The following is a 14,343-nucleotide window of genomic DNA, read 5'->3' on the forward strand; positions in this document are numbered from 1 at the left end:
AAGTTTTTGTGTTTTGGTCTGTTTTTCAAGTACTATAAGCAATAGGTCAACTATATTTGGTGTATGGAATGATTGTAAGCTGTACATGTCGGTCTGGCTATGTTCATCTGACTTTGACCGTATTATCATATGTTAAAATTATGTGATACTTGTAGTAAAACATTCATGTTACAGACTTTCAACATAAATTCAATGATAAGTAAGACAGGCGAGACATTTCAGTGTGTGCACTCTTGTTAAAAAAATTGTACAGAATTTATCTTTGTTTCATATAAAAAAATACTTGACATGAGTAAAGTTTTATCCTGTCCAGGCCATCGATTCACAAAAAATTGTACAGCAATCTTAGATCTTACTTCGGTCGTACGTCAAATCGTAAGTTTTTGACCGTTTCATAAACAATCGTAAGTAGAATTTTATCGTAAGTTTGATCGTAAATAGTTACTTATATGTTATATAAGTTATGTTTATACATAGTTTAATTTCCATTACACTCAGTAGTCATTACTTTAGGATTTTCCCAGGATGTTTTGTTTTCTTTACTATTGAGAAGAAACAGATTTATTATCATATCTTAATCAGCTACATGTGAGTTTATCAGGTGTTCTTAGCAGGGTGTTTAATTACATCAGTTCCATTACAAATATACATGTTTTGTTAATTAGTGACCACTTGTGGCATCTGGCTTTCCTTTATCCTTTGTTTGTTTGCACATAAACTTGGGTGTAGTTTAGCTCCTCCCATTTAGGAATATCCCATTAAGTAGTTGTATATTGAAAACCAGTACATGCTGCCTTAAGTGTCCAGTTTTTTCAATGCAGATTAAGCAGTTAAAAGAATAATTTTTGCTCAAAAAGTGGCTTAGCTAAAAACTTGCCACCCACCAACCCCAACCTTACACCTTCAATATTGCCATGACAGCTGGGGAATCAATCTCAGCACATTTTATATAAGATTCTTATTGATTTTTCTGTTTATGTATATGTTACAAAATTGCTTACAAATTTTCATTCCAACACCATTTCATATCAGTAGATCTCAGCAACCAGTAGTACAAAAATTTACTTTTAGGAGCTATGTTGGATTGGTGTGATGTCAAGCCTGGGATCTATACTTTGCTACTTTTCAGTATGCATATGTAAATAGGCTGCTGGTTTAGGCATGGATCAGATGAATAACCTCAGCATCTGAAGCAAGTCCATCATGTCTGGACATTTATGAAATTTTATCACTGGTTGTTTCAAAAATTTCACTCATCCCCAAGAATTTCTGGGGATAAACTGTCAAATTTCATACAAATTCATTCCAACACCAATTCAACATCAACGCTACTTGGCTTCCTCATAGCCACATACTAGGCTTCCTCATAGCATCATTATAGGCTTCCTCATAGCCTCATAGGCTTCCTCAGACATAGCCTTATAGGCTTTCTGATAGCCTCATAGGCTTCCTGATAGCCTCATATGCTTCCTGATAGCCTCACGCATATATTTGGATTGGTGTGATGTCAAGCCAGGGGTCTTTACTTTGCTACTTTTCAGTACGCAATTAGGCTCTTGGCTTAGGCATGGAGCAAATTTTTAATGTTAGCTGAGTAGATTCCCCAAGGGCCACGAGTGTTAATAGGCAGTCGTAAGTCAAATCGTAGTGATTTATCCAGTTGGCATTTGGTTAAAATCAACAACATCAAGTTCCATTAGTTAATCAGAATACATATATTCATATTATTTTGTCCCAATCACAAGTAACTGAATTTTTTTAATTCCTGGAATAATCGTAAAACCATTTCTACATTTGAGTTTATTTTCATTTAAATTAAACGATCGAGCACCTTGTCCTTAAGCTTGCTTCCAAAAGTCCAAATAGTTGACCATAAAAACTAAGAAGTGATTGAGCTAGCACAGCACTATATAGCCAGGGATACATGTATGTGCTTTCAGTTTTAATAACCCATGAAGGGATATGTCGTGCATGCACATAACTCTGTACTACAATTTGTACAAAATATTCTCGCACAAGAAAATTAGAAACGCTTATTTACTAGTTCTCAAATCTATGTCATACTATCACTCACGTTTTACACGGAGTTTATGAAGTTAACAATAAATATTTAACATGAGGGTACCCAAATTGCACCTATTTTGACAGCTTTTTCACCTACGTTTATTTATGACCCGGACAAAAGTTTCCATTCCGTGTTTATTTTGTAGATGTATCCTTAATTGCTATATGGTTCAACAAATTTAATTTTAAATCTATATTGAATAATAGAAAAATGGGATTGAACCGACCTCCAAACGATCCATGATTCTATAATAAGGAGTACCCAGATTGCACCCATGCTTACATTTACATCCATAAAAATTGAGTAACTGATGTTTTGTTTTATTTCTCCAAATTTTCAAAGCAATTTGACAATAGTCCCTGCTTACTGTTATTTTTTTTAAAAATGGATACCTGTAACATATTTTAATTGCTCATTTTTAAAAACTGACTTTTTGTGGACGTCGCATGGCAACGTTTTCGTAGATTTTACTTTTCCAGTAAACACTTCATCTGTTTATATATACTGTGAACATTTTGTGAATATTTAAATATATTTAGCTATGTTGATATTCCAGATAAAAAAGGATTTAAACTAAGACTAAATATTTTGTTGCTGAAGAAATTCAGGGTCAAAGGTCATACTGATGATTTCAGGGGATTGGTTATAATCTCACGTGGTCCCACTGTCACCTTGCATTGTAAGGAAATTAGCTATGTTGAAAGACGTGCATATAGTCAAATAATAAAAATACAAAGTGTTTAGTCTCTAAGAAAACTTGTAAGATTTCCTCTGCTATTTTTGCTAAATAGATGCAATTTGGGTACTCGGTGCAATTTGGGTACTATGACGTTATGCTAAACTAACACTGCCATCATTCCCTATCTATTGTAGTCCTGTGGTTATACACTATTTCCGCGGTTGACGGTGCCCTTTATTGAATAGAAAAGTTTAGAAATTGAGAAAACAATAATTGAATACATGAATGTAATGGTATGGATCCATAGTTTCAATGTAATTAAAATTAATTACAATCCAAATTCAGTGCTGTATCAAGCTTGAATGTTGTGTCAATACTTGCCCCAACTGTTCAGGGTTCGACCTCTGCGGTCGTATCAAGCTGCGCCCCAGCGGAGCATTTTATTTTTTTTGTTTATATCTATAAAGTTTTATTTTCAAATTAAGAATGTTGTACAGTACTTGCAACCTTAGGCGTTACTGTTTGACGAGAACTTGACTGATCCGTGAATGATCGGTGACGGGTGTTTGACTGATCGATGACTGATCGGTGACCGATGACCCATAGAATCCGTCAGATACGTCAAATAAGCTATGTGAGAGTTACCTTGACAACGGTCAGCGATCGATCAGTAAAGTAATTATATGCACGGATCTGACGGATATGTATATAATTAAAATTCTTATGTAAAACGAACTCCACAGTATTTACTTTCGATAAACGCGGACCTCTACGAAGACACCTTTACTCGTTAATGTTTAATCAACTGGTTGTAATAACACATAAATAATATATAAATTACTTTTCAAGCATTATATGTATTTCTTAATATTCTCTTGTACTTGAACGTGGTATGTTTTATTCAAAATCAAAAGATTTTTTTATAAGAATTTCATACTTCATTCTGGGAACAGTATATCTAACAATATATATGTTCCTGCTTCATTTCAAAATTGTAAGGGGAATAATACTTCAACTTTTTTTGTGTTGAATCTGGGAACAGTATATCTTATATATATGTTCCTGGTTGAATACGGTGAATACGAATGTAATAATTTCATTATTTTTATAGAAATTACGAAATTCCATTAGATTTCAGTACTTTGTACATCAGGATTAATTGTTTTTCATAAAATATGCTAACTTTTAGGGAAAAGATACTAAAATTTTTTTCGTGTTGAATAAAAATGCAAACATTTTTTCTTTTATATCAGAAATAATGCATTGTCAATTGCAATCAGACATTATAAATGCATTTAGATCAGTACTTTTGTATAAGATGTGAATAATTAAGGGATATTTATGCATAAACTTTTGTTTTTCTTGAATAAGAATTCAATGATTTTTTTATTTTAAAGGAAACTATTGACCGCCATTGGAATTTTGTACTTTTTGTAGTTCAGGATTGTTTTTTTTTTCATTAAACTAAAAGAATATCAGAGAAAATATACTAAAATGTTGTTTTCGCAATGTATAAAATTACTAATTTTTCTTCTTTTGATAAAAAATAATGAATGTTATTAGTAACTAGTTATTTAAAAGGCCTCAAGATCAGTTTTTTATAAGAAATTTGATAATGGAAGGAGAATAATACTTAAACTTTTGTTTGTTTTGAATACATATACAAATGTATCTTTATTTTGATAGATATTATGAACCGCCATTTGATTTCAGTAATTTTTGTACATCAGGATTGGTTGTTTTTCATAAATTATGCTGAAATTCTGGGAAAAAATATAAAATTTTTGATTGCATTGCTTAAAAATGCAAATATTTCTTCTTTTATATCAGAAATAATGCATTGTCAATTGCAATCAGACATTATAATTGCATTTAGATCAGTACTTTTGTATAAGATGTGAATAATATAGGGATATTTATGCATAAACTTTTGTTTTTCTTGAATAAGAATACAATAATTTTTTTTATTTTAATGGAAACTATTGACCGCCATTGGAGTTTTGTACTTTTTGTAGTTCAGGATTGTTTTTTTTTTCATTAAACTAAAAGAATATCAGAGAAAATATACTAAAATGTTGTTTTCGCAATGTATAAAATTACTAATTTTTCTTCTTTTGATAAAAAATAATGAATGTTATTTGTAACTAGTTATTTTAAAGGCCTCAAGATCAGTTTTTTATAAGAAATTTGATAATGGAAGGAGAATAATACTTAAACTTTTGTTTGTTTTGAATACATAAACAATAGTATCTTTATTTTGATAGATATTATGAACTGCCATTTGATTTCAGTACTTTTTGTACATCAGGATTGGTTGTTTTTCATAAATTATGCTGAAATTCTGGGAAAAAATATAAAATTTTTGATTGCGTTGCTTAAAAATGCATAATTTTCTTCTTATAAATGAGGAATGATGCAACCTCACTTGCAATCGGACATTATAGATGCCTTTAGATAAGTAATTTGGTATAAAATGTGAAAAATTTAAGGATAAATATACATAAACTCTTATATTTGTTGAATATGAATGTAATAATTTTTTTTATTTTGATAGAAATTATGAACTGCCATTAGATTTCTGTACTTTTTGTACATAAAGATTGATTGTTTTTCATAAAATATGCTTATTTTAAGGGAAAAGATACTAATTTTTTATTCGTGTTGCATAAAAATGCAAATATTTCTTCTTTTATATAAGAAATAATGCATTGTCAATTGCAATCAGACATGATAATTGCATTTAGATCAGTACTTTTGTATAAGATGTGAATAATATAGGGATATTTATGCATAAACTTTTGTTTTTCTTGAATAAGAATGCAATAATTTTTTTTATTTTAATGGAAACTATTGACCGCCATTGGAGTTTTGTACTTTTTGTAGTTCAGGATTGTTTTTTTTTCATTAAACTAAAAGAATATCAGAGAAAATATACTAAAATGTTGTTCGCAATGTATAAAATTACTAATTTTTCTTCTTTTGATAAAAAATAATGAATGTTATTAGTAACTAGTTATTTAAAAGGCCTCAAGATCAGTTTTTTATAAGAAATTTGATAATGGAAGGAGAATAATACTTAAACTTTTGTTTGTGTTGAACACATATACAATAGTATCTTTATTTTGATAGATATTATGAACCGCCATTTGATTTCAGTACTTTTTGTACATCAGGATTGGTTGTTTTTCATAAATTATGCTGAAATTCTGGGAAAAATATAAAATTTTTGATTGCATTGCTTAAAAATGCATATATTTCTTCTTATATATGAGGAATAATGCAACGTCACTTACAATCAGACATTATAAATGCCTTTAGATAAGTAATTTTGTATAAAATGTGAAAATTTAAGGATAAATATGCATAAATTCTCATTTTTGTTGAGTATGAATGTAATAATTTCTTTATTTTGATAGAAATTATGAACTGCCATTAGATTTCTGTACTTTTTGTACATAAAGATTGATTGTTTTTCATAAAATATGCTTATTTTAAGGGAAAAGATACTAATTTTTTATTCGTGTTGCATAAAAATGCAAATATTTCTTCTTTTATATCAGAAATAATGCATTGTCAATTGCAATTAGACATTATAAATGCATTTAGATCAGTACTTTTGTATAAGATGGGAATAATTTAATGATATCTATGCATAAAATTTTGTTTTTGTTGAATAAGAAATGCAATAAATTTTTTTATTTTAATGGAAACTATTAAGCGCCATTGGTTTTTTGTACTTTTTGTTGTTCAGGATTATTTTTTGTTCATTAAACTAAAGAATATCAGAGAAAATATACTAAAACGTTGTTGGCAATGTATAAAATTACTAATTTTTCTTCTTTTGATAAAAAAAAAATGAATGTTATTAATAACTAGTTATTTGAAAGGACTCAAGATCAGTTTTTTATAAGAAATTTAATAATGGAAGGAGAATTATACTTAAACTTTTGTTTGTGTTGAATACATATACAATAGTTTCTTTATTTTGATAGAAATTATGAACTGCCATTTGATTTCAGTACTTTTTGTACATCAGGTTTGGTTGTTTTTCATAAATTATGCTGAATTTCAAGGAAAAGATACTAAATTTCTGTTCGTGTTGCTTAAAAATGCAAATATTTCTTCTTTTATATCAGAAATATTGCAAAGTCACTTGCAATCAATCATTATAAATGCCTTAAGATAAGTAATTTTGTATTAAATGTTAATAATTGAAGTATAAATATGCAAAAACTTTTGTTTTTGTTGAATAAGAATGCTATCATTTCTTTAATTTAATGGAAATTATTGACCGCCATTGGATTTTTGTATTTTTTGTAGTTCAGAATTGGTTGTTTTTCATAAAATTAAAAGAATATCAGAGAAAATATACTTAAATGTTGTTTGCATTGTTTTTTCTTTTTTGATTTCAGTACATTTTTGTACATCAGGATTGGTTGTTTGTCATAAATTATGATGAATTTCAAGGAAAAGATACTAAATTTTTGTTTGCGTTGCTAAAAAATGCAAATGTTTCTTCTTTTATATAATAAATAATGCAACGTCAATTGCAAAATGGGTTGTATTTCACAAAATTAAACGAATATCATAGAAAAGATACTAAAAGTCATTCACATTGTTTAAACTCTAACAAATTACCAATATTTCTATTTTTTGATAAAAAATTCAGCAATGTTATTTGTAACTAGTTATTTTAAAGGCCTCCAGATAAGTTTTTTTATAAGAATTTTAAGATTATAAAAATATTAAAAACAATACATCGAAATTGCCAAAAAATTATCATGTCTTTTCATTTTCCAGAGCATTTTCGGGGAACAAAATCCCAATCGCGATAAAAATCGTTTTAGCACTGTTCGGGTATGAAATATATAACCTAAGTAAAAACGAAAATCACCATTCTGTTATAATTATATTCAAAATCAGTTTTATTTGCATATTTCTTTTTTTTTTAATTCTTAAAACTATGCTGACTAATCACTAAAAAAAATGTTGATCTTTTGTACTTGAACGTTTCGTATTTTCCGTGGCGCCATTAATTAAATGAAACGAAACTAAGATTCCGTAATTTGTATTAGTTTATCATGTGACGTAGTAGAGTTCAATCCGTCAGAGAGGTCGATCGGTCCTATCCGTCCGATCAGTCCGATCAGTCAAATATTTTTACCATAAATCTGACGGATTGGTGACGTGAGTTTGACGCGAACTTGACTGATCGGTGACTGATCGATGACCGCTGATTGATCGCTGAAATAGTAACGCCTAAGGTTGCAAGTACTGTAGGCATGAAAATCCTATTTTTTTAAATCCTAAATCTGTTTCTTTTTGTTGTTAAGGTGACGAGATTCTTATTTTCAAGCATTCAAGTGGATGGAAGGAAACATTGGAATTTCTCTATTTTTTCAAGTTCCCACCTTGATGAAAGAAAATAAATTCAAGTCCCCACTTTCAAAGACATAAAAATTCACCCCTCTTCATCAAGTTCTCAATACTAATTATTATAATTATTATTCACTCTTCAGTTAAAAATGACCAGCCCCCAATCAAAATGAAGCAACTTGATAATTTACCAAGGCAGCCCCTAATTTCCCTCTCTTTGTAATTATATAGTAGTTACACAACAGCTCGAACTAATATTCATTTCACTATTCAATGTTGTATGTTTTACGTTATTCAACATGATGTTCCTCTCGATTTATCCTTTTCACTGGTCCTATACATACAAATATGTTTGTCTTTGTCAAAAATATTTTCAACAATTTCATTACAATTTTAAGGCAGTCCCTAACATAGTCGATCATTGTACTTCTATGTATAAAAAAACACATTGATGGGAACGTCAACAAATTACAAAAATCCCGTAAATTGCATCAACATATTTTGAAATATTACTTGGCAGGAAATTGTACAATGGCAAAATTTCATGCATACGGGAAAAATGTCAATTTTGCAAAGTATGTTGGCAAGTATAAATGCATTTCTTTAAAAGATGACATATTGGATAGGGCAAAAAATTTGCCTTGCATTCTGCCACCGACAGTCCCATAATTATGTAATAACAAAGAATCTTAACTGTTCAGAGAGTGTAAAAAATTGTGTGCACTGTGTGACAGGGCATCGTTTTCCATATTAAGCGGACATGACTGCGTATGTATACATCCAGCACATCCGAATAGACGACCACTTCAGTGAGGGATTTACTTCCTGACGAGAGAGGATCAGGCAGTACAATTTTTATCTACACTGGCAGTCGATTCATTTGGGGTTGAAAGACAAAACTTATATTAGTTCATAAACGACAATTGTTACGACAGAAATGTAAAAGTATACTCCTCATGCAGGAAAAATCCGTCGTCATTAGCTTTTTACAAAAATCTTCTCCTCTGAAACCACTTGGCCAAATTTTAACCAAACTTGGCCACAATCATCATTAGGGTATCTAGTTTAAAAAATGTGTCCGATGACCCCGCCAACCAACCAAGATGGCCGCCATGGCTAAAAATAGAACATAGGGGTAAAATGTAGATTTTGGCTTATAACTCTGAAACCAAAGCATTTAGAGTAAATCTGACATAGGGTAAAACTGATTATCAGGTCAAGATCTATCTGCCCTGAAATTTTCAGACAAATCCGACAACCTGTTGTTGGGTTGCTGCCCCTGAATTGGTAATTTTTAGGAAATTTTGCAGTTTTTGGTTATTATCTTGAATATTATTATAAATAGAGATAAACTGTAAACAGCAATTATGTTCAGCAAAGTAAGATCTACAAATGAGTCATCATGACCAAAATTGTCAATCGACCCCTTTAGGAGTTATTGCCCTTTATAGTCAATTTTTAACAATTTTTGGTAAATATTTGTAATCTTTTGCAAAATTCTTCTTCTCTGAAACTACTGAGACAAATTTAACCATACTTGGCCATAATCATTATTAGGGTATCTTGTTTAAAAAAATTGTCCGATGACCCTGCCTTCCAACCATCATGGCCGACTTGTTTAAAAATAGAACATAGGGGTAAAATGCAGTTTTTGGTTTATATCTCTGAAACTAAAGCATTTAGAGCAAATCTGACAGGTGGCAAAAATGTTCATTAGATTTAGATTTATCTGCCCTGAAATTTTCAGACAAATCCCACAACCCGTTGTTGGGTTGCTGCCCCTGAGTTAGTAATTTTACAGAAATTTTGCAGTTTTTAGCTCACCTGGTCCCCGCCTTCCAACCATCATGGCCGACTTGGTTAAAAATAGAACATAGGGGTAAAATGCAGTTTTTGGTTTATATCTCTGAAACTAAAGCATTTAGAGCAAATCTGACAGGTGGCAAATATGTTCATCAGATTTAGATTTATCTGCCCTGAAATTTTCAGACGAATCCGTTTTTTGTTATTATCTTAGGTATCATTATAATATCTAATATATAATACTATTAATTATGATTTTAACCTTATTTTACATGATTTCCAAAGCATCAGTAAATACAGGTGAGCAACACAGGCTCTTGAGAGCCTCTAGTTATAGTTACATTGAATTACGGCCATAGCACAATTGTAAAGTAATTAAGGCAAACAGGTGTGCATCAGCGGGAGTTAAGATTCGCCCTTTATAGATACACAAATTAAAAAAATCAATAAAAATTCTTGGAAAACTACAACCCCCAGATACAAAAAAAATTAATGAATAAAAATTCTTGGAAAACTACAACCCCCAGATACAAAAAAAATTAATAAAAAATACGTAGACATTTAGGGACTTATTTTTTTTTACCTGGGAGGGGGCTGGTCAAAATGTAGGGAGGTATCAAGTTTTTTTCTGTAAGTGGAAAAGGGGGGTTCAATTTTTTTTTTATAGATTTAAAGTGGGGGGATCATTTTTTTGGCACATAAATAAGTAGTTTACATATTTCAAGGGGGTTCAAAATATATTTTAAGTAAAGAAGGGCATTACAAATAAAAAAAGGTTTTACCACCATTTAACAAATTTATGTTCTGTATATGTAACTAAAAAAATCAAGTTCACTGACAGTGCTGGATCCAGGGGAGGGTTCTGGGGGTTGGAACCCCCCTTTTTTCTGACGATCAATGCATTTGAATGAGGACATATAGTTGGAACCCCACTTTAGTCTGGGTTAGAACCCCCCACACACTTTTTATAAATGGCTGGATCCGCCCCTGACTGATCAAATATTAACATAACCCTCAGGACCTAAAAGCTTAACAGTTATTTAGTTTAAACAGTATTTTGTTCAAATAAATTGAATTGGATTGGGCAACAGGCATAGCCTATGTAAGCCCTCTCTTAACTCATCTGAAGATTTAATTTCCTCATCTCCTATACCTTGCATTTCAAGAGCTTCATAAGTGTCTAATTCTGCTTGATTTTGATTTACATCTGATTTTTTAAGTCACCGTGAGCAGCATTGAATTTTTGCATGGACGATTGAATTTTTTATTGTAAAAATTTTTCATCATCTCAACTGCTTCTGTTTTTAAATAATCCAAAGCAGAGAGGTTTCTAAGATGATAAAAACCACTAATGTTCCTCTTTGTTTTCATATAAGATCCCTATTGGTCCATTTATACCTCTAATGTCCTCCAAATTTTTACTTTTTAGGTTAATAAATCAAAATTTTGGGGTTACTATCACACATTATGTATATGTAAGATATGTGACAATAAATGAGTAATTGAAATGTTCAAGCTGAATTAACTATCCGTTATAAAAGTTTATCGACTGCATGGTCATAGGTTTCAATAAGGCACTGTGCAATAAGGCCTAACCTATATCTTGTGTTTACTCAGAGTTCAAGAGAGGAACATGTAATAGATCCTTTTAGTAAATAATGTGTTGTTACTGTTTCAAAAAACGTTTACTTTTTAATGTATATTTTTTTACAGAATTACTTAGAACAATGTTTATAGAACAATATAGGAAATAATGAAAATAAATAAAAAATGCTTTACCAAACGCTTTTTTTTTCTTTTTTTCTGATGACCATATTTTTGGATGACACAGTAGCATTATAATAGATGAAATGAAAATATGCAGATACTTTTTACATGTACAAGTCTTAATGTTGTATTGTCAGTAGGTTCCTCTTTAAAAAGCCTAGACATGCATCAGAATCACAAGGCTTAACAAATTTTATACCAGTTCATTTATTATTAACATTTGAAGATACGTATAATTTCGTGTTAACCATTTAGAAATTCATATTGATTTGGATTCAAGAAATGTCGAAGTCCTAATAAATTTGTTTGGTTTTTTTTTATGACTTCAACATTCTTCAACAACAGCAATAACAGACGCGCTCGGCTTGGAAAAAAAACACCACCAGCCAATTTTTTCTAATAAAACCAAAGCAAAAAAACATCTTTAAACTAGACGGGATACTTACCATGTTTACCTCACAAAACCATTTACCATACAAACAAACTTGTACGATTCGCTCGTGTATGTAACAACATATTAGATTTCAGCGAGAGAAATTTATGTATTACTGAAAAATTATTACACCAGGGTTTTCAATATCATAAACTAGTCAAAACATTTACTAAATTTTATCATCGGTATAAGGACATCATTCGTAAATATAACTCAACATGCAGATATCTTATACGTTCAGGTATTTCACATCCAATCTTTTATGGTAATATTCTTTACAAAGCACAAAAATGTCAGTATTCACATCAAAAGCTAATAAAACCTTTAAACAGACTTATTAAGAAGGGATATCGATATAGTTACAATACTGTTGTCAGGTCATTAAAGATTGCATATTTTGGCTTTAATATTGATTCACTTATAGGGTCTTTGCATCGGAATTAAACATATTTATTCTAAAACCAGTTGTTGGCATGACACGGGTTATGTTCTTCTCATATATTTTATGATGGTATAATACTAAACCCCTAACAGGAAGGATTGTGCCTGATATTCATATGATGAAGACATAATCTTTCAATCAGTTTAATTGAGGTCTGGAGCTGGCATGTCAGTAACTGCTAGTAGTCTGTTGTTATTTATGTATTATTGTCATTTTGTTTATTTTCTTTTGTTTCCTATTCTGACATTGGACTCAGACTTCTCTTAAACTGAGTTTTACTGTGCATACTGTTGTACGTTTGTTTTTTCTACATTGGCTAGAGGTATAGGGGGAGGGTTGAGATCTCAAAAAACATGTTAAACCCTGCCGCATTTTTGCGCCTGTCCCAAGTCAGGAGCCTCTGGCTTTTGTTAGTCTTGTATCATTTTTAATTTTAGTTTCTTGTGTATAATTTGGAGTTTAGTATGATGTCCATTATCACATTATGTTTACTTTACGTTTACAATCACCTTTGTGAAACACTCGTAGGTAAAATCTCACGCTTAACGTAAGTTTAATCGTAAACGTAAATCGTACGATTCTTTGTAAAATGCTAGCCAGTACTACAGTGAAAATTGCACATAACATTTCATTGCATATAAGATCAAAACCATCACCGGAAGTAAACCAATCAAATTTTCAACCCTTTTTTTCCTTTTACAAGCTTTAGTAACCATGTCACCTCAAGTTTCCAAAAATATTTTATAGAAACACCACTGAAAAAAAAGAATGGTGCTTTGTAACACTGAAGATATAATTTTATGACTCAGAAATATTTTTTCTGCAATGAAATGCAGGGTTAACTTCCTACAACTGTCAAATTCAAGGGAATATTTTTTTTCGACCCTTTTTTATATGAAAGTGGATGTGACGTACTATGATTTGGTGGTATTACACCTAAATTAAAGGATGTAAATACCCTAAATTTACCCTATAATTTCCTATATAATTGTAGGCCAAACAGACTTGACACCCTGCACATTGTATACATGTGATTGTCTATTTGTCTTAACTGTTGAAGACAGTATGTTTACGTCATGAAGTCTTTTAGTTATTTTTGTGTCATTGACTTGCTGTCTCATTGATGTATACTCCATATCCTTTTATTTTTATTTGGTTGTAATGCTGTATAATAATAAGCTTATGTTGGGGAGATTGTTAGTTACCAATATTCTTATCAACTAAAGAATTCAACAGAGAACTAAATGAACCAGTTGGTAGTAATTTTTCTATATTTTATCAGGCTATCTTCCACCAACATTAACATGATAGGTATAGCTGTACAGGACTACATGATTATATCAATAGAAAAGACCAATCATTTAGCTCTATGCAATGGTACAGTTGTTAGTATAGCAGAGGATAATATTGATATCGCTATTGAAAGGTAATTCTATCTGTTATATTTCCTAATTTATGAACTTCAGATTGACAGTATTCTGTCATTTATAAGGTTTGTTAGACACTGGCTTTAAAGGAAGGTAAAATCCATTTTGGACCAGTAATTTTTTCTAAATAAAGAAAAACCCAACAAAACTGTATTTAAAGGGAAAAATCGCAAAAAAATGAAAAATTGATATTATGTTCATTATGTATAAAAAAGCACAAATTCATAAATATTAAGAGTCATTCTCTGAAAGCATCAAAATCATGTGGAAATGACATGTCACACAATTGGTTCAAAATTTGTAAAAATGTTCTAACCATTGAGATATACCGAAATAAACATCAAGTTTGAC

The 14,343-nt window shown here is 30.6% G+C and overlaps 1 protein-coding gene across 1 annotated transcript in view; it reads left to right on the plus strand.

The window, feature by feature from the left end:
• The window catches only part of LOC127712846 (DNA replication ATP-dependent helicase/nuclease DNA2-like), a 257,582-nt gene that overhangs the window by 42,686 nt on the left and 200,553 nt on the right, over positions 1 to 14,343 (plus strand). Inside the window, exon 6 of the mRNA XM_052219453.1 lies at positions 13,848 to 13,991. Coding sequence (XP_052075413.1) covers positions 13,848 to 13,991 — 144 coding nt within the window. The remainder of the gene's footprint in view (positions 1 to 13,847; positions 13,992 to 14,343) is intronic.

Source organism: Mytilus californianus, unplaced genomic scaffold, assembly GCF_021869535.1.
Source record: "Mytilus californianus isolate M0D057914Y unplaced genomic scaffold, xbMytCali1.0.p SCAF_8, whole genome shotgun sequence".
Taxonomy (NCBI): Eukaryota; Metazoa; Mollusca; class Bivalvia; order Mytilida; family Mytilidae; genus Mytilus; species Mytilus californianus.